Source organism: Toxoplasma gondii, chromosome VIII, assembly GCF_000006565.2.
Source record: "Toxoplasma gondii ME49 chromosome VIII, whole genome shotgun sequence".
NCBI lineage: Eukaryota > Apicomplexa > Conoidasida > Eucoccidiorida > Sarcocystidae > Toxoplasma > Toxoplasma gondii.
This window is the reverse complement of record NC_031476.1, coordinates 2,776,292-2,800,431: the sequence shown is the minus strand read 5'-3', so window position 1 is coordinate 2,800,431 and position 24,140 is coordinate 2,776,292. Positions and strand designations below refer to the sequence as shown.

The 24,140-nt window shown below is 50.0% G+C and overlaps 3 protein-coding genes across 3 annotated transcripts; 2 read left to right on the top strand and 1 right to left on the bottom strand.

Annotated features, from left to right (window-relative positions):
* Nucleotides 1-1,291: 1,291 nt before the first annotated feature.
* On the bottom strand, nucleotides 1,292-2,364 carry TGME49_233792 (hypothetical protein). Its single transcript, XM_018780374.1, has 5 exons — nucleotides 2,218-2,364; nucleotides 2,078-2,149; nucleotides 1,868-2,020; nucleotides 1,790-1,815; nucleotides 1,292-1,733 (listed from the first exon to the last, which is right to left on the bottom strand). Exons 1-5 carry the CDS (start codon nucleotides 2,300-2,302, stop codon nucleotides 1,653-1,655), a joined length of 417 nt encoding a protein of 138 aa, XP_018636769.1. The 5' UTR covers nucleotides 2,303-2,364; the 3' UTR covers nucleotides 1,292-1,652.
* Nucleotides 2,365-2,465: 101 nt separating this feature from the next.
* On the top strand, nucleotides 2,466-3,229 carry TGME49_233780 (hypothetical protein). Its single transcript, XM_002368185.1, has 5 exons — nucleotides 2,466-2,646; nucleotides 2,705-2,741; nucleotides 2,804-2,934; nucleotides 2,999-3,070; nucleotides 3,125-3,229. Exons 1-4 carry the CDS (start codon nucleotides 2,527-2,529, stop codon nucleotides 3,056-3,058), a joined length of 348 nt encoding a protein of 115 aa, XP_002368226.1. The 5' UTR covers nucleotides 2,466-2,526; the 3' UTR covers nucleotides 3,059-3,070; nucleotides 3,125-3,229.
* A 1,676-nt stretch (nucleotides 3,230-4,905) lies between these two features.
* Nucleotides 4,906-20,842, top strand: TGME49_233770 (calcium-translocating P-type ATPase, PMCA-type protein; the record flags this gene model as incomplete). The annotated part of the gene is made up of 19 exons (XM_018780372.1): nucleotides 4,906-4,975; nucleotides 5,484-5,756; nucleotides 6,197-6,288; nucleotides 6,656-6,788; nucleotides 7,278-7,943; nucleotides 8,490-8,571; nucleotides 9,481-10,006; nucleotides 10,737-10,976; nucleotides 11,654-12,261; nucleotides 13,269-13,408; nucleotides 13,726-13,903; nucleotides 14,532-14,689; nucleotides 15,274-15,441; nucleotides 15,808-15,965; nucleotides 16,975-17,128; nucleotides 18,045-18,367; nucleotides 19,076-19,242; nucleotides 19,593-19,667; nucleotides 20,707-20,842. The coding sequence occupies 19 exons, from the start codon at nucleotides 4,906-4,908 to the stop codon at nucleotides 20,840-20,842; spliced, it is 4,347 nt and encodes a 1,448-aa protein (XP_018636770.1).
* Between the last annotated feature and the right edge of the window lie 3,298 nt (nucleotides 20,843-24,140).

The following is a 24,140-nucleotide window of genomic DNA, read 5'->3' as shown; positions in this document are numbered from 1 at the left end:
CAGGCATCGGCTTGAAGCGGGGAGCCCGGAAAATGGGGGACGGCGGGCAGTCGAAGCCAATTAGTAAGACAATCAAGTTGCGATATGCAGAAACGATAGGATATCTGCAAACGGTGTGGACGTGTATCCGTACAAGAGACACAGTTGGCGTGTTACGGTTGATAATAAAGATGGGACGGCCCGTGGCAAAGTGACTTGGCTTCGTCTAAGCGAACACGCCGCAGCCAGATGGGATACACATGACTTTAGCCAATCCCACGGGTGGAGAAAGCCACAGGGTCACCCTCTCCCCCGTACAAATCGAAGTGCAATGCTGTTTCTATAGCATGGGGTCACAAGCAAGTGAATCAACGCATCCACGCCGACCCCGACCACAAGAGCCGGCCACTGGCGGCACGTTGAGTCCACAGCCGCACCGCTCCTGAGAAGAGTTTTGCCTTTTGCATCGCAAGGAACAAACCAAAAAAGAAACGGAGGAAACGCAAACCTTACGAAATTGTAGAAACATATTTTCCATCATTGATGCCTGTTTTCTGTGACCGTTGGCAAGATGCAACGTGATGCGAACAGCCGCTTGGGACTCACAAGACAATCTGCATGTATGCAACGAGGGGTCAAAACGGAAGTCAGCTCCTTGCTCACAGCATTCACAGAGTGCAACAACAGAAAAAATCACAACTTGGGAGTGCTGGTTCGTATATGCTGATAATCGGCCACTTTGATGTCGAGAGTATCGCGGTGCCATATCATAGTTGGCTGTTGACTTCCGTACACTCTGCAGAGACACGGTTCTGCCGCTGCATACATCATGCCGTCGACAGCGTAGCAAACGTGCCTTTCTGGCATCTGTGGCGCGGTGGCACCATCGAAGCGCTAGAAACCATTTTTTAAATCATAAGTTGCGCAGAATGGCAGAGGGAAGGCCTCTCTTAGCGGCTTATCACAATGGTTGTCTCGTTAAGTCAATGGCGGACACAGTTGGACGGACGGGAGTGTCGCAGGACTGCACGTGGCGCAGTCCTGTTACCTAGTCAGTCCGTCGAAAATACGACGTTACATGGCATGTTATATCGCGTGTTAAATGACCGCGTGTTCAAGAATTACTTCAGGGTTTTTACGCTGTCGAAGTCAGCGCTCTTTGGGCTCTTCATGGTGGTGACGGTAACATGCCGCAGAGGCCGCCTGACTTAGTCGCTCTCAGACAGAACCAGCACTGCTCTACTTCGAGTCAAACAAAGACGTCAGGCAAGAGGCACTGCTAAGTGTACTTCTCCCGAATAAGGCGGAGGCATGAGCGCGAAAAGTTTACGAATCTGATGCCCCTGTGGCTGAAAAGCTTGCTGTAGTTAAAGGGCTACCGGCCAAGACACGCGATTGCTACACGAAACCGACACATCATTGATATGAATAGATGCCAAACTGAGGCTGATAATCGTTGGAGAGACCGTTCATGACTTGCATGACTACATAATATCAACTGTTAAGGGTGACGCACTAGCAAAGTTGGTCTTGTGGTGGGTGTCCACAATCTCAGCATGCCCTTTTGTCGGGGATGACTCTGACCGTTAGCTACGTTGCTTCAAGTGTCGGCGCCTTGTACTGCTGGTCGAGACGCAATTGGCTTCCTACACGGGGCATTCCGGAATGCTAAGTCACGCCCGTCGTCGAAGTGCCCTTCTGATCAGTCCATTACTCAGATGGCTAAGTCGTTCGAGGTGCTTGACTTGGTCTCGCTAAAGAGGACTGCGATGAAAGGGTTGCACAAATGAATGTGATATGTCTACACCACCTGGAACGCTGCAATCTGAAAGAAATCTGCGGATCGGTTTATGACACAGTGCATGTCGCGTAAGACTGTTTCGATCACCATTAATTCCGCGGTTATAGTCTCTTGCAACCTCGTCGAGCTCCCGCGCCATATTTTCCCGGTCTTTTTCAAGACGCTTCTCTTCCAAAGGGTCCGTGTTTGGAACGTCCATGTGAACGTTGATGACAGGGAACGTTGAAGGTGACACGTCGCCTGCAGAGCGCCTTTGTTCCCATATTACCGCAGGACCATACCGGACTCAACACTCACCCACAGTGCCGGCTAATCCCGGTATCTGAAATGAGCCGGATTCCATAAAACGGCTTTTATCTATCAGATTGTCTGATTGACAGTGTGCAACTTTGCCTGTGATCCAGTGAAGCGGTAATCAAGACAGGATCGCTTCTTACCGTGCCGGATCACTCCCGCTTCGCCGCAGTCCACTGCTCTGGCGCCCAAAGTGAGCACTAGGAAGAAGGGGGGCCCAAAATACATCTTCACTTGCCGGTCGCTATGCGAGTAACATCTTAAGCGAGCATGTATCGGTGCTTTCTTTTACGCGTTGTCTGACGCGGGCACTCGTTTCAGTGTCGTACTGCAGTGTACCGACGCCAGAAGAACGCGTGAAATCCACCACTGTTCTCACGCCTCACGACCCGTATTTTCTTTGGTGTTAATCTGTCACTCGGGTCTGACGTTCTGCGATCCAACAAACACCGATGTCTCGCATATTCTTGCTGATATATGCAGCTGCCGCTGCTCTCTTCACGAGCAATTTTGGCGCGCTTGCCCAGCTGGGGCTTCAGAATGCCCTGCTTTCCTCGCTAGATCGAGATGTGGTAGGAGTGTGAGATACTTGAGGACACGGCACAAAACGGAGCAATACAAGTTCTTCAGACTCCCCCACCGTTCCCAACTGTAAATGTACAATTGGGTAAGACATTCCAGCTCATCTGAACACTAACCCTTTCACGAACAGTTTGGCACACATTTCAGACGAGGCGCCGCCTTCGGACGAGAAGGAAACAGATCTAGCAAGAGTTATTCGAGACGATAATGCTGCACAGAGAAGAATGAGGGACGCCTTTGTTGCAAGGAGACGGGCATTCCAGGCGCTGATGAGCGACGTAAGATCACATGTCGTCACAGTTTTCGCACGGAAACGTAGAAACGTTGAGGGTGATTTTTCAGCAGCAGGAATCAGTCCAGTTTTTGCGAGACCTAGGAGAGGCATCGAAGAATTTGGTCTGAAGCATCTGCTCTGTAAGGACTGTGAAGGCCAGAAGTGCTCGCACCAGACACTGAACCCTGCCATAGTTGCAAATATCGGCCTCCCTGTGGTTACACCACCTCCGCACCTCCGCAGGAGATAATATCTGGCATTGGTGGCACAGGACAACGTTTCGCGGATTCTCGGCAAACAGCGCACTCATGATGATAACATCAGGTGTTGTTTCCCCCGTGTGAATACGGCCATATCCATGTGTAGTGGCGTCATCTGTACGGAAACGAAAGAACACTTTTGTTATTGGCCAACATAGAAACGCCTGGCACCAAGTGACGTCGTCAGCCAACAGTAAGCGTTAGATTCGAGAAGAAACACTCAACAGATTTCTGTCGCCAGCAAGCGGTAACGCGAGCTTCCGGACACAGTTCGAACTGATACGTGGTTGACGATCTGCTCGTCCCTCCCACCGTTGACCTTGCCCACCTCCGCCACACCTTAGTAATTTATGTCTCACTGGGAGTGTAGGCGGTCACGATCGTTGCCAAAAGTATTCGAGAAGCAAAATATGGCTGTATAGGGTGTTTGAAAGCTGCCTCAACAAGTGAGGCTTGGGGCCGTATAGAAGCCATGCATGTATTTCCAGTCCCAAGCGCGTCTTTGCTCCGTGATTTTGCGGTGACTGAATGTGATGTGTTTTCCCGAATTTGGGTCTCCCAGTGTGCATGTCTCGAAAGGTTATCTAATGGTAGACGATGTTAGTAAACAGCGACTGGGGCAAAACAGGTATATATTTACCCCGTCTCACCCTTTCGATTCTTGCCTGACCCCCACTGGTATCCAGGAGGCCAAGGATATCTCTTAGCGAGCAAGCAACGAGATGGGAAAGCGTCAAGTATTTCAGTTCCACTGTTCTGTAAGAAGCATGAATCAGGTTTTTGGAAATTTTCTTATGGAGAGCCTTCAGTGTGGTCATTTTCATGGCATCTATCGTCTGACTCCTTTTTGAAGAGCGTTTCGTTTGCTCTTTCACGAGAGCATTCTCTTGGTTTGTTTCGCTGCGGCAGCATGGCAGTGAAGAGCGATTGGTTAGGAATGAATCAAAGCGACGTTTTTGAATTATGATTGGCAACCTGCCTCACAGAGGCCTTCTTCGCGGTACCACTAGGATGCTGAAGTCTTCCCAATATTTCCTGACGTCTGCTCTGAAGAACTCTATTTCGTGGGAGTAGAGTCCTCGTAGTTCGAGACCTCTTGTCTCATAAAGTGACTACAGAAAAGCGATTTTCCCCCAACTATGGAAGGTGGCGAACAAGCAAAACATTCGAGCGAGCAGCTCGCGGAGCCCCCGAATCCACAGGCCTCTCGAAATGATCCAGGACACGACAGCTTGTTCACGAGGGCACACTTTGCCCGCATGATGTCGGCTGTGCGAAGCACCTCTGCCACAAGTGCTCGGACACCTAACAAGCCACCGACTGGGTCCAGCATAGATGGTGAACATCATGCACATACTGCTGCCGAACCAGAGTCAAAACATTCCGTGGGCACGACGCACGCTGCCAAGTGGCACCATGATGAGAATCGGACACCGGACAAAGCCGCTCCTGACAACACAGTAGGCTTTCGAGAGTCTCGAGGTACAGAACAAAATGTTGGAGACGATTCCGACAGTCATCCACCACGAGAAGATACTTCTCAGGTTCCAATTCGTGGTGAACCGCCATCAGAAGACACACGGGCCTCAGCTGACAAACCCAGCCGCACCGCAGGCACAACACCTTCGAAGCATGGTGAACCTGAAAAACTCCCTGCGCTTCCCGAATCTGCAACTGAGTCGCAGAGTCAGCGGGTTTCCCACATTTCTGTCGACATGCCGAACACTCCCCAAGAGGGCGAAACACCGGTCGAGCCATTCAAATTCACAACTGAGCAACTCTACTGTAAGAGAACGTGTGGTAGACTGCTATGCGTGACCACTCACAAACCCCGATAAATCCGAAATCATCCTTCCGAAGGGAGCGACACGTGTCAGTGAAGAAGAAACTTATTTAGGATGTCTCTCAGAGGTATCAATACAGAGGCTAGTCACGAATACGCCACGCCAGCCCCTACAAACCACATTTCGCACCTTCTTGCTTGCCAACGCCTTCATTCCTTTCTGGGCCAGACCAGTCGGAAGGTTGAGCAGGGCGAAGACAAAAAAGGTTCTAAGTCACTTTCACCAAGTTTGGATGGAGTGTAGCCGGCATCGTTTTCAACTCATGAGATTATTCAAAATGCGCCTGAACCTATCTGTGCTATTTGTGCCCACTTGGTTTCCCGCGGTTGCTACCATGGTCACATGGTCCGCAAAACACAATCCCTGTACAGTCGCAAGGTCGTCGGGATTGGCACCGAGTGATAGATTGGGCCGGCTGCTTCTTGTCCTGATCTGTTATGCTACCGCAGCTCTTGTCCGAAATTATGTTACCCGAACAAAGTATGAAGAACTCGAGTTGCTAAATACTTACGGCGGCGTTGAGGCGCTTGAACCCGGTCTCGTTACCAGCTTCCAACATGGCTTAGATGTTTCGGAAGCTGCGGTCAAGCCGGCCTCGCCTAAAGCAGAGTTCAAGCCTATGTCTCCTCGAGCATCCCCGCCTATGGATGAAGCTCAAGAACTCCTCCAAAAACGGAAGGGAGCATTTGGGGTCAACGTTCTTCCTCAACGACGACCTACCCGTACGCCCTTTTGTTTCCTAAATAGATCTTGTGTCTCCTGGAGATAAAGCTGTCGCTTTCTGACTCTTCCATGGATCGAAGAAAAGTCGTCTTCTTGTAGTGGCGGCACAGCCGGGAAGAGGGCATGTGTGCGCATTGCACATATCTTCATGTATCTTTCACCGGAGCTGTTCCATGCTCACTTCCGACACTTCTGATCCCTCATTTCTTTCTGTTGTTCGGCGTTTGCTTAGTCCCTCATCTCAGAACCGCCTCGCTAAGCTGTTGCTATGTCCAACAGAGACGTTCTTTGTGGTCTTTCAGCAGTTCCTCCGATAAGGCTTGCCTTTTTTTCCGTACCCCTGTGCGAGTGGCCTCGACGACCGTCCTTCTGTTTCATTCTCCTCTATTCGCTTCCTCTCCGTAGCACTGCCCCGTCATATCTCTCTGCTGTCGTTCAGCCTTCTGGCGTCTCTGCTTAGAAGCTGGCTCAGACTTCACTCTGCGGATCCTCACTCTTTGCGGCCTCATTTCAATCGTCTTAGGTGTCACGGTGAGTCAAGAGAATTAATTTCGGGGGCAAACCTGCTGAAAAGCCTCGAGTTTCAGAAAAATAGGAAGCGGCACATTTCACTGAACGATGGCGCGTTCAGTTCTCTTGTGGGAGAATGTTAACGAAGATTGAAATGGGTATCTCTACAGCCCAGCATTTGTATCTGTTCAGGAGGTTTTCTTCTGTTTCTCTCTGACCGTAGCGTATGCCCGTGAGCGTTGTGTTTTCCCCCTGTTCCTGATCGAAGGTTGTAATCTGGTCTGTACAAGCATCAAAGTGTACATACCGATGCATGCAAAAGCGAGGCTCCTCGCGCTTGCCAGTTCGTTCCATGCGTCTCTGGGCTGCTCGCTTGAAACCACTGCAGCTCGGCGAGCATCCTGAAGTCGAGTGGATTGAAGGCTTTGCCATTTGGGTCGCCGTCTTCGTCGTCATTGCTGTCACTGCCACCAACGACTGGGTAAAAGAAAAGCAGTTCCGTAAACTCGGCAAAGTAAAGGGTACGTACACTCGACTCTTCTAAGGCTTTTACACATATTTCTGTGTCTCCATCATGGTACCCATAAACGTGGAGCTCGTGCGCTCTTCACCTCCTGTTTAGGATTACGCGGCCACAGACAAACGCACAACCACATTTACAAATATATATTTATATTTATATATATTTATATTTATACATATATATGTATATATATGCGTCTCAGTAGGAGAAGCAACTTGTCCCAACCTGACCTTGGGAAAGTGCATGTTGTGGGCTGCAGATCCGGTCGGGAGCGTTTGAAAGTTGAATCACGGTTTTGCGTGTAGTCTTTGTCACTCTCCCCTTCTCCTTTCTGCAGAGATGCGCCCGCAGCATCTCCTACACGAGGTCACAGAACGTCTGGTCGAGTGGTTTCGGGACCTCGACTTGTCCCTGTCTTGTGTTTTTCTCTTTCTTCCTTTCGGCACTCCCTCTCTTCTTTCTTCTGCTCCTGTTTCGTTTTCTGCAGACGACAGACTGTGCCGCGTCATCCGCTCTGGAAAAGAGCGGCAGACACCTGTGGCAACGCTGATGGTCGGAGACATCGTTCGCCTGGAGGTGGGCGACGAAGTTCCTGCGGATTGTTTGCTGATTTCTGGAGTTGAATTGCGAGCAGATGAGTCTGCGCTCACAGGCGAGTCGGAAGCGATTGCGAAAGAGCCTCCCAAGGAGTGCTGGGCGTCCCTTGACCGCCTGCGAGCCTCGCAGCCAGCCTTCGGCGAAGAAGAAGACTCTGGACAGAAGTGCGGCATTGGGGAGCAGCGAACGCTGGAGAATCGCCTCGTCGAGGGAAAGGAAACTCACGCCTCTTCCTTCTCCCCAGCGCCTTCGCCGTCGCCGTCTCCCACACCTTCCTCGTCTTCTGTGGAGAAGCCGAGGTCGAGCTTTCTGCGGAGAACCGCCCGTATCTCTTCGTCTTCTCTTCTCGGAAACATTCGGAGACAAGCGGGAGTCGAGAGACTTGACGCGACGTCCGCCGATCACCATGCCATCCCCTCCCCTATTCTCCTTGCAGGAACGGCGATCGTCGGCGGGAGCGGCAGAGCTCTCGTCCTTGGCGTCGGGACGCACTCTCAACAAGGCGAATTGTACAAGCAGCTCACGGCCTTCGACGCGCAGCCGACGCCGCTGCAGAGTGAGGCTCGAAGGTGTTTATGCATTTCGGAATTAAGAGTGATTTCATAGAAACAAGAATATTTCAACGTCGTTGTGCTTCCAAAGCAAAGCTCTGAAAGAGGGTCGCACTGCAAGGACTTGAAAAGGTAGAACGTCTTCACGGGGCCTCTCCAACTTCCCCCGACAGGCGACGTCCTCCCTCGTGATCCAACTCACACCAAACACCACACGCCACAGTCATATATATCTATATATATACTTATAAATGTATAGAAATGTATATATATTTATATATATGTATGTTTGTGTATCTGCTTGAGTGGGAGAGGGAGACAGTGTTGACAGACGGGGCGGGTGGTTGTTTGAGCAGTCGGTTGTGAAGAAGAGGTTTCGGCGCGACAAATGGGGAATGTTTGTTGTTTTCTGCATCACAGAGGTTGCTAAAGTATGTCGAGCGTCAGTGCATGCACTCGTCCCTCTGGAGTTCTGTGCCTCGCGAGAACAGAAAGACTTCACAATCGCGCTTTGCATGGAGAAGCGACTTGCGTCTCTTTCCCTGTGACAGATAAGCTGAATGCTCTCGCGAGAGACATCGGAAGAATTGGGTTCCTGGCCGCCTGCCTGACGCTGTTCGTTCTCTTTCTTCAGTAAGCGGAAGAGAGGAAGAGCCTCCCAGGAACGCCATGCGCTGGCTCACGTACACACGAAACACGAATCGCGGCTTTGTTGAAAAAGTCTACAAAAACAAATCACGCATGCAGGCGATGCTTCACTCCGCAGCGACGTGTGTGGATGAACAGTCGGTGTTGTTTCGCAACTCGCCAGGAGGGGATTTTTCCGGAGTCCCTCGCTTGCGTTTCGCGATCTGTGTCGTTCTGTGTCTCGAGTCGGAACTCTCCGACTTCTCCACACCACCAACAGCGCCAGCGCTGCAGCCCCCGCCCAGACGGATCGACAGATTGTGTGCTTGGTCACTTCTTTCTGCGGCCTTCCCGTGACTGTCAGACTGCGAAACCTCGCTTTCTCCGCAGCCTGAGGTCGCTCTGTGTGCGCCGCGTCCCCACAGCTGTTGGCTCGCTGGTTAAACTTGAGCAGAGACATGAAAGCCTTTGAGAGTCCGAACTTGACTCCAGCGAGGCGCGGGTCACCTGCACCGGCACTCGCGGTGCATCTGTCTCGATGTGGGTGTCTGTCTCACGGGACTGAGAAAGACATCTGGAGGCCGTAGAGCTCGCAGGGTGACGCCCTTATAACGGCAGTTCACCTCAGGCTTGGGTCAGGTACTTCTTCAACGTGTGACGGGAGAACGAAGACATCCCGAGACCTCTGTTCTGCTTGCAGTGCTCCACGTAGCCTGTCGGTCTTGCTGAGGCTCTCGCCTGGCGCCGTGGCGTCTGAGGACCCCTGGCAAGAGGCGCCTGAGAAAGGTCTTCCAGGTGTATTTCACGTTGGAGTCACTTCGATGTTTTCTGGGTTTTCTGCTCTCCGCGAATTCTAGCGTGCCTTCCGTGCGATTTCCTCTGTCCCCATGTCCTCGCTTTTTCGCCTCCCCGTAGGTACTGGATTTTGTTTGGCCTCCTGCCGAAGGACGAACGTCCATCGGGCGGTACGATCGGCCGAGAGCATGTGGACTTTCTCGTCACCGCGATCACGATCTTGGTGGTGGCGGTGCCTGAGGGCCTGCCGCTGGCCGTCACCATTTCGCTCGCCTACTCAATCGGGAAGATGCTGGCCGACCAGAACTACGTCCGGCGCCTGGCTGCGTGCGAAACGATGGGGGGTGCAAACGAGATCTGCAGCGACAAAACCGGCACACTGACGAAGAACATGATGAGCGTAGAGGCTGCCTGGGATGGACGCAACTTGACCTACAGAGACGACGAGCTCTGGAGAGTCTGGACGCGCCAAGGAAGAGAGCTGGCGCGCGCGAAGGTACTGCAGGGCAGAGTGCACACCCTGCCGACACAGGGAGGACGCGCCGAGCGAGGAGAGAGGAAGGAAGAAGAGGAGAACGAGGGGCGCGACGCTGTCGCGAGGGAACGCGGCGGCGGCCGCACACGGTTTCCGCCGAAGTACCTCAAGGTGAGAAAACAAGGAGACAGAGAGTCCCTCGAGTTCCACTGTGAACGACGGACGCGGTCGCGCAGGTGGAGCGCAAGCGGCGGGACAGACGCCGAGAGTCGGAGGATGTCCAACTCTTCTGAGGCGAGAAGGAGAGAGAAAGGGGGAGACGGGAGACGCAAGGGAAGAGAGAACAAAAACGAGAGAGAGAAGAGAGAGAAGATGGGTGGAGCGAGTGGAAGGGAAGGAAAGAGAAGGCAACAGCTGGTGAAGGAACCGAGACCGAAGAAGGAGCGAGTGAAAGAGAAGGACGGAGGCAGCGAAAGAGAAGAATGAAGAGAAAGACGAAAGACGACGCGCTCAGAAAGTCGAGGGAGAGCAAAACGCGACAAGAGGGAACGGCCGAACATGATGGACCGGGACTTCCTCGTACCCAATCTGTTCAGATGGGTCACTCTTTTCGTCACTTGTAGGATCTGCAACTGTCGTTCGTAGAAGCGTTTTTCATCCGTTGTTTTCGTATTGCGTTCTCTCACTCGGCGCACAGGGAAGTTGAACCACGGGACCTGGTTTTTCACTCCGTCTACGCTCTGTCTCTCTCTCTCTTTCTCTCTCTTTCCCCTATGCGTCTCTGTCTCTCTTTGTCGTTCTCTCTCTTCTCCTGCCTCTCTCTCTTCTTCTCCATCTCTCGCGTCGGCTCCCGCTCGGCGCACTGTGCTCTCCGTGTCTTCCGCTGTTCTCTGCTACGCAGATTTTGATGGAAAACATTGCATTGAACAGCACCAGTGTGTTGGAGAGAGAGGCGCGTTCGACAGTCGAAGCTTCTGTGAGGAGCAGGCTGATTTCTATGGCCAGCAGCGGCGCGCTGAAGAAGGTAGATGTAACCAAGCAAGTGGGGTCGCCCACCGAGTGTGCGCTCTTGGAGTTTGCCGGAGAAATGGGATTCGACTACGAGAGAATAAGAGACGAAAGAATTCTTGAAGAAGCCGACGTGAGTCTTCGCTTCCGCCTCCCTCTGATGGAACGCCTCGCGCTCGAGTTGGGTTCTCGGGCGCCTAAAACTCGCCTGTTTGACGGACGTTTACCTGTCTGTATTTTTGCCTTTTTCAAGACTTGTGCATCTTTCGGAGGCTCGGTCGAGTCTCCCGTTGTCCTGGATCGGTCACCGTCGTTGTCCCTTACACAGGACTGGCAGGTCGTCGTTCTCTTCTTGACTCTTCGTATGTGCTCTCTCGGTCTTGACTTCCTTGTCTGTGTCCTCTTTCATGCTCAGACGTTGCCCTTGTTTCTCCGTTTTCCTGTTCCTCAATCATCGTGCGTGCTCGTCGCTTCTCCGGATGCCCTTCTTCTCTCTCGTCTCTCTCTTCTCTCTCGTCTCTCTCTTCTCTCTCGTCTCTCTCTTTTCTCTCGTCTCCCTCGTCTCTCTCTTCTCTCTCGTCTCTCTCTTCTCTCTCTTCTCTCTCGTCTCTCTCTTCTCTCTCTTCTCTCTCGTCTCTCTCTTCTCTCTCTTCTCTCTCGTCTCTCTCTTCTCTCTCGTCTCTCTCGTCTCTCTCATCTCTCTCTTCTCCCGACTCTCCTCTTATTCCTTCCCCACCTTTCGCCTGCTTCTGCATCGCCTGCCTCTTCTCCTTTCTGCACCTTCTGGCGTTTTTCCTGTCTCTCTCTCAGCTGGTTCATCGCGAGCCGTTTACCAGCGACAGGAAAATCATGACGACAGTCGTGAATGCATGGGATGAATTCTCCGACGCTTCGTCACCGCCTGCTGTTCGCCTCTCGTCTTGCCGTCACAGCCCCTCGTCGTCCCCATCTTCTTCCTCTGCTTCTTCTTCTACTTCTTCTTCTGCTTCTTCTTCTGCTTCTTCTTCTGCTTCTTCCTCTGCTTCTTCTTCTCTTCCTTCGGCCGCTGGAGTTCCTTCTTCTCGGCGGCGCACTCTGCGCGTCTTCGTGAAAGGAGCTGCGGAGACTGTGCTCAAGCTCTGTGCTCACGTCGTCGTTCCGCTCCCAGAGGGGGAGGACGCCGCAGGTGGAGACGGAGATACGCCGACCTCTCAGCGAGACAGAGAAGGTGACCTGGCGCCGCTGGACGCAGAGAAAATCATGACGATCGAGCGAGAAGTCATTCACAAACTCGCTGGCGAGGCGCTCCGGACAATCTGCCTCGCGTACAAAGACATCGCTGCAGACGAAGGAGACACCACCTGGGCGGAAGCGAGCGAGCTCCACCCGTTCAAGAAGATGGAACTGGGCCTCACCTGCCTCGCGATCGTTGGAATCAGGTACCTCGCAAGGAAGACAGAAAAGACAAGGCGCACAGTTCAAGACCATACGCGTGTATGCACGGATGTGCATCGCTGTATAAACATTCCTCTTTGTATTTTGGAAAGAGGAAATATGTGAACCTGCTCGCGTCCGCTTCGTCTATCTCCACAGCAGCCGGTGCATCCGCTAAGAAGCGCAGCTTGATGGACTCCATACATAAAGCACAAATACATATATGTACATATATATATACATATACATATATATATATATATATATATGTATATATATGTATATATATATATATGTATATATATGTCCGTGTATGCGCATGCGCTTGCGTGCGTGAGTGTTGGTCGGGTGCATGAAAGAAGCGCGAGCGTTTCTGGCGAAACAAAGAACTCGGTGTTTCGTCTGTTTGTCGTCAAGGCGAAACAACCACGGAAGGAGCTTTGGGGCGATGAAACCATCCCTCTCGCTTTACTGGCTTTTCCTTTCTCGCCTGCGCATGCCTTTTCTAGAGCAAAACAAAGACACCCGGTTGAAGCACAACATGTTAGAGAGAGGTCTCTGCAGTTCTGTAGTCTCGTGGAAGGATGCGGCCTGTCTTCGCTTGCGTGGAGGCTCTCGCCTCTGTTCTTTCCGGTCTGTCTCCACATTTTCCTTCTCTTTTTCCGCCATTCTCTCCCTTCCACCTCTTCTTTCGTTGAAGCGAACACAAGACACGTAGTCAAGACTCGAGTACTTTGTGAAGGTCGTGAACTCGCTTACGAAGACGTATAAGACGTATCTATCTGTCGCCGGCTTCGGTTACCTCCAGTGGGTCTCTTCCTCTCTTTCGTCCTCGCTTTTTCGCTCCTTCACCTCGCGTCCGTCTTTCGTCTGCCGCCCTGTGGCTCTTCTCTGCTATCGTCTACTCCTCGTTCTCTTTGTCGTCGTCTGCTCCGTCTCTCTTCTTTCGCCTCTCGTTCTCCATCTCCTCTCTCTGCTTCCCCGTTTTTCGTTCTCCCTTCTCGTCTTGCAGAGATCCAGTTCGCCCAGAAGTCCCCGCAGCGGTCTTGGCCTGCCAGAACGCAGGCATCAAAGTGCGCATGGTCACGGGAGACAATATCGAGACTGCAAAGCAAATCGCAGTCAAATGCAACATCTACCATCCAGAAAAAAGTGAGAAAACAAGGCGCCTTCGCGCTTCTCCGCATGCACACACAGATCGACGCACTCACATATAGACACCCCTCTCCAGTTATACTATCACATATACATACATACATGCTTGCATTTATATATATACATATACATGTAGTGATTGATGCATGCAGTTACATTCCTGCCCCCATGTATATACATATACGTATATATACATATATATATATATATATGTAAACGTCTATTGAGTCACATATCAATTCTCGCACATGCGTGGAAGCCGTTTCGCACGCAGCGCTGCGTCTTCTCGCGTTTTTTCTTGTTTTTATTTTTAGACGGACTGGCGATGACTGGCCCGGAGTTCAACGCGCTGATCGGCGGCGTCGTGTGCAGCGGGTGTCGACTGGCCATGTGCGACTGTCCGAGGCACCCTGCGGAGGAGCGCGCGACCGGCAAGAAGATGAGAGTCGACGTGATCGCAAATCCCGAAGCCTTCAACGAAATTGCAGACAAGTGGGTTGAGCGTTGACACTTCTTTTCAATGACTTTCATCGAACCAACTCGCACACTCACATACACACATACACCTCTGTATACACAGTTATACTCATGAGCACACCTGTGCATATACATGCATATACATACATACATACATACATACATACATACATACATACATACATACATATATATATATATATATATATTGAAGTATGTGTGCTTGCGGTCAAGACAAGAGAAGTGTATTCAGAATACTTCGTGAATCCCAGGGCCCCTACATCTCTCTACATCTATAAAATATATATATAAATATGTATATGTGTGGATGTCTAACTATGTGCCTATGTAGGCAAATCAAAGTCGCTGTGTGTTTGTATGAATATCCACCTGGATGTGTGTATGTTTCTGTGAGCTTAGATGTCTCTATCTCCGGAGTGTGTAGATCCCTCTCTCTCTGTTTACGGGCATACCTCTGCAGTCATCGCCTTTCATAGATGTACGCAGAGAGCCATTGCTAGCTGCTTCTTGACGCGCCCAGGCGTTTTCCTTGGAGCGATCCCTGCAGAGCTGCACAACCTCAGCTGTCTCATCGTTGCCTTTGTCGCGTTGTTGTTCTGACTCGTCTGCGAATCGCACGCAGCCTAGAAGTTCTTGCTCGCTCTCAGCCCATGGATAAATATGCTCTGGTTGTCGGACTCAAGGAACTGAGGGGAACGGTTGTCGCGGTGACTGGCGACGGTGCTAACGATGCTCCTGCCCTCAAGAAGGCAGATGTCGGATTTGCCATGGGGCTTTCAGGTGGGCGTCTAAAGGTTCGTTTACAAAAGTTCAGGTTTTATTTCCGCGCTCTGCTTCTTCGTTTTTAGACAATGGACCGGCCTCCCTCCTGCTCTGAGGATTTACAGTCGCTGGGTCTTCCTTGTTCCTCCTCAGCCTCCCGTGTAGGACGTACGCTTATACAGATGCATGCGCCGTAGGACTATAGAGGCTCTCCTCAAACCAAGGCAAACATGTGACCATGCAGCGTTGACACTGCAGGTGTTCAACTGTTTCTAGATTTCTCGTTGTTGCACTTGCGGCAACAAAGATATATATATATATATATATATATATATATACATATATATATATATATACATATATATATATATACATATACATATATATATATATATATATATATATGCGTTTACATATCTGCATAGACTTATGTGTCAGAATGTGAACAGGGGAGGCAGGCAGACTGGGGCGTGCGAAGCTTTGCAAACGGACGGTTTCTCTCTTTTAAGAGTATTTCCTTTTTTTTCCGTGGGTGTATGGTGCATGCGTTTGCTGGGGCGTTCAGAAACTCGAGTTTTTTCTCTCTTTCTGTGTCTCTCCAGGAAAAGAAGTCGCCAAACAGGCAGCAGACATAGTGCTCCTCGACGACAATTTTGGAAGCATCGTGAAGGCGGTGAAGTGGGGAAGAAATGTCTACGACAATATTCGCAGATTTCTCCAATTTCAACTCACTGTAAACGTCGTCGCTGTCGTCACAGCGTTTCTGACAGGTACGTTGACACATCCCTGGAGTCTCCTTGTTTCTTTGTCTCCTTTTCTCCTTCTCGTTTTTTTCTCCCCTCGAACGCCTGCCTTCTTCTTCGCTTCTCGTCTCTTCTTTGCTTTCCTCTTCTCTTGCTTGTCTCTCGTTTCCTCCTTTCCTGCTCTCCGCCTTCTCCCCATTCTCTTTTGCCGCGTTTCCTTCAGCGTTCTCTCAAAAGCAGAGAACTGCGCCGCACGGGAGCTTCCAAACTCGGCGCTCGACGGTGGGTTGCCGGCGTTTCCTCAGCCTCGCCTTTTATGGTCTTTCTTCTCTCTCGCCTTTTTCGGCTTTTCGGCCATCACCTGGCGCCTCCACTCTTCTCTGTCTTGCGCAGCGACAATCATCCGAGAAAGTCCCTTGACTGCGGTCCAAATGCTCTGGGTAAACCTGATAATGGACTCCTTTGCGTCTCTCGCGTTAGCCACTGAGCCCCCGACCGACGAACTTTTAAACAGGAAACCTCACAGCCGACACGACTACCTCATTAGCAAGGTAAAAAAGTCAACGCAGGTGAAGAAAGAACGATACCTTTACTGTGGCCAGCTCCATGCGCTCGTCCACCGATGCTTTTGCACCACGCGAGAGAAAGGAAAGAAATCCAAGAAAACATGTGGAGAAGTCACAAATCAGACAGAAACGTCCAGGCAAGGCAGTCCTCGTCACGCATGCACCCTCTAGTCCGACGTAGACGTCGATTCTTCTTGATATATATAATTATATGCTTCATGTCTATATATATTCTTCACTTGTATACATTTTCTCCATATATATATATATATATATATATATAACTATTTTTGCTTCGTCCACACACATATATAAATGTTATATATATATATATATATTTGTATAAACGTGTGCGTATACATATTCTTTGTAGATAGATAGATCTATTTTCATATTTCTGTATACATACACGTACGTCTGGATAAGAAACCTGTAAGAAATGCAAATATGTGTAAGAAGACCCACTGAGAATCTCAACGTCGGGAGACACGGGCAAGGCTGCTTGTGCTGTTTCGGCGCTTCTCCTTGAGGAGGGGCGTTTGATCAAGACAAAGACGAAGATGTCTCTGAAGAGTGAACTTCGACAGAGCGGTGCATGCACTCAAGCAGAAGGTCTCGACTGTGTCCAGTGTATCTTTCAAGGTCGCAGAAGAACATCTGCAGAGACACATCCCAGTGCGTATCAGATGCATATACCTATATATATATATATGTATATATATATATATACGTATATATATATGTATATATATATGTATATCTATGTATATATATATATATATATACGTATACGGATACATGAATATGTGTAAAGAAAGGTGAAGCCACGGAAATGCCTGCGTTCGAGGGGAGTCCGTTAGGAGTGACAGGTTGATCTCTCCAGCGGAGAAAGGGCAGCAAGTTGCGATCTGCGTCTGTGCAGTTTTTTGCGCGGTCGAGGCGTCAGAGTCAGAGCTTTTTCTGTCGGCAGTACTTGCGTTTTTTACGGCCGCAGGTCATGTTCAGGAACATCGTCGGGCAGTCCGTCTATCAACTGACTGTGATGTTTTCGTTGATTTTCGGCGCCGAACATTTCGTCCCAGAGAACCCCTGGACTTATCTTTCTCCCGAAACTCGACGCCAGTTCCCCGACTTCTGCGAGTTCAGCGGTAAACAAACGCAGTCTTCTCGAGATACATGACAACGTATTCACAGGCAAATCTCGGCATGTAAAACATCTGTAGCAACGTATGTGCACATACGTATAAACATACATATACAGGGATACGTATGTACACATCCATAGATATACATATGGACATACATATGTACCTATGGTTGCAAATATATATATATATATACATATATATATATATATATATAAATATACATATAGATAGATATAGACAGAGAATGGACAGATATGTTTAGAAAGCAATTGACGTTTATGTGAGATTTCTGTCGAGAGTGCTGCGTGGCTGCGGGTGCCTGGTAAGACGAAGAAGCAGCGTCAACAGTTTTGTTCGATGGAGTTCTCTTCAACTGTATCTGTGTAGGTACACCGTATTCTACGGATGCAATAGCTACGTATATCTCTGTCTCGTTTGACATGAGGAGAACAGATGCAATTCGACTGCGTCCATCGGCATGCAGATCCACCACAATTGCATAGCATACATTTTACTGCCTCCTACCTACACGCGTGGGCCTCTACACTCATATACGTACCTAAATATACATATACCTATACATTTATATATATATATACATTTATATATATATATATACATTTATATATATATATACATTTATATATATACATTTATATATATATGTTTATATTTATATGTTTATATTTATATGTTTTTCTGTATAGCGTGTATGAGTACCGCGTTTTTTGTTTACGTGGGCGCATCTTATTTGCCGGGATTTTTACGCTCAAGTCGCCAAACGTATGTTTCTCTTCAAGATTCGCGTCTTTGTCTAGGAGGAACGCGAACGCGTTGGTGTGCGGCAGATGCATTTGTTGTTTCTCGTGTGTATGTTGTCTCGGCTGCCTCTGCTGCGCCTATGCCTGTTGTGCAGACTGCATGCGAGACGAGGAGGGTGTTCCCTCCGGCTTTCGCCTGCGTTCTGGGCGGCGCTACCATCCCTTCTCAGACGAAGAAGATTACGCCAGTCGGTGGCGCGTTGACCTGGGAGCGTCGCGGCACTACACGCTGGTCTTCAACGTCTTTGTGTTTATGCAGATTTTCAACATGATCAACGCCCGGAAGATCAACGCGGAGTGGAATGTCTTCTCAGGCGTTTTCAGAAACAAAATGTGGGCATTCGTCGTCTCCTTCATCTTCGTCGTCCAAGTCCTCGTCGTCGAATTTGGAGGCCTCGCCGTCAGCTGCCACCGACAGGTGCGGAGCAAGCGGGAGACGAAGGAGGCCTGACGCGGGAGAAAAGCAAAGAAGCGAGGCAGGCGGAGAGATCGAAGGAGGAACATGAGAGCGCGAACCGCCGCGAATGCGAAGAAGGGGGAGGACGGAAAACCGAGGAAAAAAGAGAGGAAACAAGGGAGGGGGAAAAGGAGAAGAGAGGGGAGAAGAGAGGGGGGAGGAAAGAGATTAGGAGAGAAGGAAGAGGACGGCGGACATGGTGGCGATCATGGAAGGGGAGAGAACGAAGAGAACTCGCGAGTGCCGAGGACAAGAAATACAGCAAAGGGGAGAAAAAACTCAAGCAAGAGCAAGGAGAGAATCAGGAAGAAAGAGGGAGATGACGCGGCAGAAGAAGAAAGAACGGGACAGGGGTGAGAACTCAGCGAGCAGCCGAGAGCCACCCGCCGCTCTGTTGAGGAATGAGGCCTTCCGTAGTTTTTCCTGAAGCAAGTGCCATTATTTTTGCCGAAGAGCTTCTCCGTCTAAGCGTTGGAAGCCCCCGGCGTTGTTCGTTATGCAGTTGCGGTATTGCGCTGAGAAAACGCTCTGCGGAAACATCGATATCAAGCCGAGTCTTCCTTCCTCCTCCCTGCTTCTGTTTGGGAACTGTTGACGCCTCCGAGTCACTCACCAGTGTGGAGAAACGCGTTTCTGTTCTGTCTCTCGTTCTCTGCGCTTTTTCTGCAGGGACTGACGGCAGTCCAGTGGGCCATTTCTCTCGCCTTTGGCGCCGGCACTGTGGTAGTTGGATTTCTCCTCCACCTCATTCCTTACACTTTTTTGCCGGAGACAGGCAAGAAAGAAGTCGATCTGCTGCACGAAGGACCTTCGCTTGCTCTCGCATCTCGCGGCAGGTACGGCCTCAGTTTGAGTTGCATGTTGCGTTCTTTGTTTCCTCGTCTGGACTCACAAAGGTCGTTTCCCGAACTCGCTGCCTCCTCCGCAAGCAACGCACTTTGTACCGACCGTCTCTGCGTCTCGGGCGCTTCTCTCTATTTTGGTATGTCTGCTGCTCCACACAGAGTGGCGTCGAGACGCAGAGAGTCTCTGCTCGTCGAAATCCTTTCTAGTCTTGCCTAGATGTCAGCCTTGTGGGGATCCATCTCATACGCGCTGCCCAGTCAGTGTCCCGAAGCTTTCTCTGTCTTCACAACCTGGCGCTCACGATCTTCTGTTGCCGCGTCTTCCCTTCTCTCGCTTCCAGGCTTTCTTCCGAGCGACTGTCAGTTCGCCTGGGAGGCGGCCTAGGCATGACGTCCGAGCAAAAGCGAGCCATCATGTGAGTCTCAGTGTCTGTCGAATTTCGTTCGCGCCGTTCTCTTTAGAGTGAGCAGACCGCCGCAAAAAAATGCGCGAGACATACAGAAGAAGGCGTCGTTTTCCATCCTTCTGAAGATCCAGTTTTTTCTCGTGTAACGAGAGATCGAACCACGATCTACAAACGCGGGGGAAAGGGGATCCAGGCAAATGGAACAGAAGGCCACAGCCGATGAGGTTTCATCGTCTATGTTCAGGACGAACGGAATAGAGTTAACAGAGTTTGGGGTTGCCAAATCAAAGAGTCTCTAGACGCTAAACCCCGTTTTTAGCGGCATTCGCCCAACAGCCAAGACACCAGAGAACCTCCCCTAGTCGCGTAGAGACGCGTCTTGCGAAGCAGCCGCATATGCGATATTTTGGTGCGGGCATCGCTTTCAACGCCGTATCGTTTGCTAGAAACTACTACTGTTCAGATGGCAATACACATGCAAAGCCGTGACGCGAAGGAGCGTAGGAAAGGCTACACACACCAAGTGGTAATGCATGAGTAGAACTGTGGTACAAGCTTTTACCTAGTTGTTGAGAGCCACTGTCTTCCATGTAAGAGCATGCGGTAAAAAACTGTCTACAGTCTAGTTCTGCATGACAAATCACTGTAGTATCTGAGCAGTCGTCCTCCCTCGCTGTTAATAAGAGCCATGAGAGTAATGTCTCCGTGGACTGTGTCGAGAACCTATTCTCTCGCAGGACTTTTAGCAATTCCGGTGGCGGCGAGTTTCCTTTTCAGCGACTAGGAAAACAATACGGAGTTTGCATGTTTCACTTTTAGAGTCTGTCAGGAGTCTCGCCTCGCCATGGAGCTTGATCTGGAGCAGAAAGAGCCTACGACAGTTTCCGACTTTGTTTTTTTCATTTGGGGTTCTTTTTCTAAAACATATCGTCTAATTTTTTTTCACGTTGTAAAGCAAAGCAGGAAGATGCGGAAGGTTTAGTATTTATGGTTAATAAATCTTCAATGGAATACTGTAGTAATTGTTTATCGATTGTTTGTCTTGCAGCGAACGCGTCGCCGGGAATGCTGGGAATTCCTCTGGTGCAGCAAACCGTTCTCTCAAGGCTATGAACTCCGCAGTTAACAGACCAACTTTCGAGCCTCGCAGGCCAGCTCTCAGACAGGCTGTCACTGCTGTTTAGGTTCTTTTTGCTCACGAAAAAGGTTTCTGAGGAACCATTCTACACGATTCTCCATTACAGGTTCTACGCGTCTGTTTTCATTTGAAGCCATGTGGATTTATGTACGTATCAGGCGTTCGATGCAGTGCTGTCGGCAGCCTGTGTGTGACTGGTGTGCAGGTACTAATGCATGCACGAATCTTTTCTCAGCTCGCTTTGCAAGTCTAAACTGATGTATATATATATGAGTAAATGCAGATGTTTTGACAGTGGAAGCACGCAAAGCTCGCTTTTGTTTGTTTACTTTGGGATATGCCAGTCATGAAAATGCAGAGTACGCATTTCGAAGATCGAATCTACGGGCAGGTGCTGCACAGGTGGGCAAGCCTCTAGGGTTTAAAATCGTTCTTGTTTTGTATCTATGGAAAGAATAAACAATGACTGAAACGCTTCTCTTACCCGAGTTCGACATGGGTCTGTGCCTCTAGTGGCACGTGCACTCTACCCCTCCCAGCTGGCGATGGGAGCTACGAAAGTTGCAGAAATTGCTGAACATAAAAGACGTCTCTTTGGGAAATTCGTCATGTTGTGTTACGGAAAATGAAGGTGTCTGGTCTCTCGGTTTGCTGTGGCTTTGAAAGAGCCTCTGCATTGAGGCGCTGGGAACCCTTTGTACGGCAGCGCGGATTCGGTAGCGGAAATTGCGAGTGTCTGATAGAGCTTCTTCCACCGATTATCTCCTCCCAGTTTGTTAGACATACGGATAATGGATGTTGGTTCTTGTCGAGACGAACATTGATTATTTTCTCTAAGAGAAGCGATAGGCCCACTTTTACTTTTATATCATGCTGCTAATCATTCGCGGCTGCATGCATCCTGTGCAACACTCCATAGGACACCACACTCGATCAGTTCGGGACAAACGAACGTATCTCTTGACCTCAAGAGTTATAGCGTGTCACCTGAAGACGAAGTGATAAGCTTGAGAGACACAGGTGAAGGTGGTTTCCACTTTTTACAAGAATCGAACTCGTTTGACAAGCCGTTAAGAACACCCGAGTCAAAGGGCAACAGAACTGCTTTCTTCAGCAACCCTGCCACCGACCATAGAATTTCTTCTTGAGGCTTCTGAACGAGTGTTTGAGCTAAAAATACTCCGATTTACATCCGCGTTGACGGCACAAGGTGCTACTGACTGAATGTGCAAGTCGTAAAAGCACTAATATTAACATGGAAAAACTCTTGAGAGCAAGGATACGTTCGACGGTCCCAGCCTGCCCGGAGTTAGAGAAGCAGCGGTTTTCTTTACGGTCAAGAGAGTCCGAAGCGAATGCAGTCATGCCCGAAAATACCCGTACAAGTCAGTAGTGGACAAGGCATGCGTTTCCACTTTTGCACGCGACGCGTTCTAAGAGGTAGTTTCCCGAATTGCACCCACCTAAAAAGCCACATAACGCGTAACATACTAAGAGTACAGTTTTCCCCGTCTGCGAGGTTTCTTCTATCATTTCGCCTTTCCTCAACGAAACTGAAGTTGAAAGTGCAATGGCGTGAGCCACGTGGAAGAACAGGGAATAGAAAACCGTTATTCCCGCAACCTTTCTTGCTCTGCTTAAACGCCCCTATCCAGCGCGTAGTGTGTACTCCCCAGAACAAGGTCGTTTACATAGACATAGGGAACCCATTTTCTAATGCGTAACAGGGAGTGTAGATATAGTTGTTCGCTCAGTGGTACTGCATGCCCTGCGTACGTCAGGAAAGGCAGGCAGTGTTGAAATGTGATTGATGGTCACCACGCCGTTCGGCGCCTTTCAAACTTCATTGGGGACCGCCGGTCAGGCAGCCACTTGTTTCTTCTCGGATCGCGGAGAAGCCAATAATGCCATGTTGCAGGGCACAAGAAAAACAATTTACATCTCGCGCAATGAAGGAGGAACTCAAACCGTTGAAAAGGCTGTGTGCCGTGGAAAGACAGCAACCCTCAAACCCTCTGTTCAGCTTTATCGAATAGGACCGACGGTTTTCAAACGGCAACGCCCGACTTGCGACCCTTGTCCGAGAGGACTTCGCTGGAAACGGAAAGAGGCTCCATACTCGGGCTGAAAGCAAAGTTTCGCTGTTTTGTGACAACGAAAAGGACAGGGGGAAAGTGGTACGCTCACTTGTGTGTCCTCTAAATGGTTTTCTCGCGTTCCGTTTTTGGCTGCATCATCGATTCCAGTGAATCGCGGGAGCGACACTGGTGCACACAGCACTTCGGCAAGCTTGTTTCCTTTTCTCCCCCGTCTTCTGCCCTCAAAAAAACGCGCGTCTTTCCGTTCCTCGATACAGCACACACTGAGTTTGTTGTTTTCACCGGCGAAACGGAAAAAGTGGACAGAAGGATCGAGTTGCATGAAAAGGTCGCAGTCGCTCGCTGGCAGCCGCCGTGCGCCCTCGCACTTTTCGGTACCACTTATGGCGCTGTTTGCTCCGAACCAATTCGAAAACTGGGGAACAACTAGCTGTTGCCCTTCCCCTTCGATTCCCTGCTTCTCTCAACTGCATCAGACTGTTTTTTTCTGTGTTTGATTCATGGAAAAGCCGGGAATTCAGCGTTGGCGGAACCCTTCGTCCGAGCCACCTGGGCGTCGAGCTAGACAGCTCAGCTGGCAGGTCAGTTTCCCGTAGCAGGTTTAAGGCACACACTCTCTCTATCTCTCTGTTCCGTTTCCTCCCTTCTCTTTCTTCCACTCTATTTCGCGCCCTTTTCTCGACACTTGGCCCCCTAGACCTTCGGCTGCCCCGCGATCGATTTGAAAACGCCTTCCCGAGGTCCAAAGAGTCACTGGAGTTCCTCGATGCATTCCCGAATCCAGCGTGTGGAAAGCCTTCTTCACTCCCGATATATCCTTCTGACTCCCTCCACAGTTTGTTTGATTTTCTCGACTGGACAAAACCCTGTTTTCTATCGTCCGCAGCTGCAGTTCCGTCTACAGGTCACGTAATCGGAGCGTTTCAGAGAGTTTTCTGACCTTCATTTTCTGCGGGTCGCGAGATCGTCCATCTCCAGCCAAGGACCTCTCTCTCAGATTTCGAGCTTTTCTACCGCAGTGCCTTTTCTTTGAACCTCACTTCGGGGTTTCTTGTCTGTTCTTGGTGCGTGCTCTGCCGTTCTCCACGTTTTTCCACTGCCCTCATTTCTCGGCCCTCATGAATCGGCTTTCCCCCGACACACGGAGCCCTGGCGTTCTTAGCTGCTTCTCTCTTGAAGACTTTTCAACATTTTCCCTCTTTTGCGTTTGCAGAAGGTTTCTTTTCTGTCTGAAGGCGGTCGTAA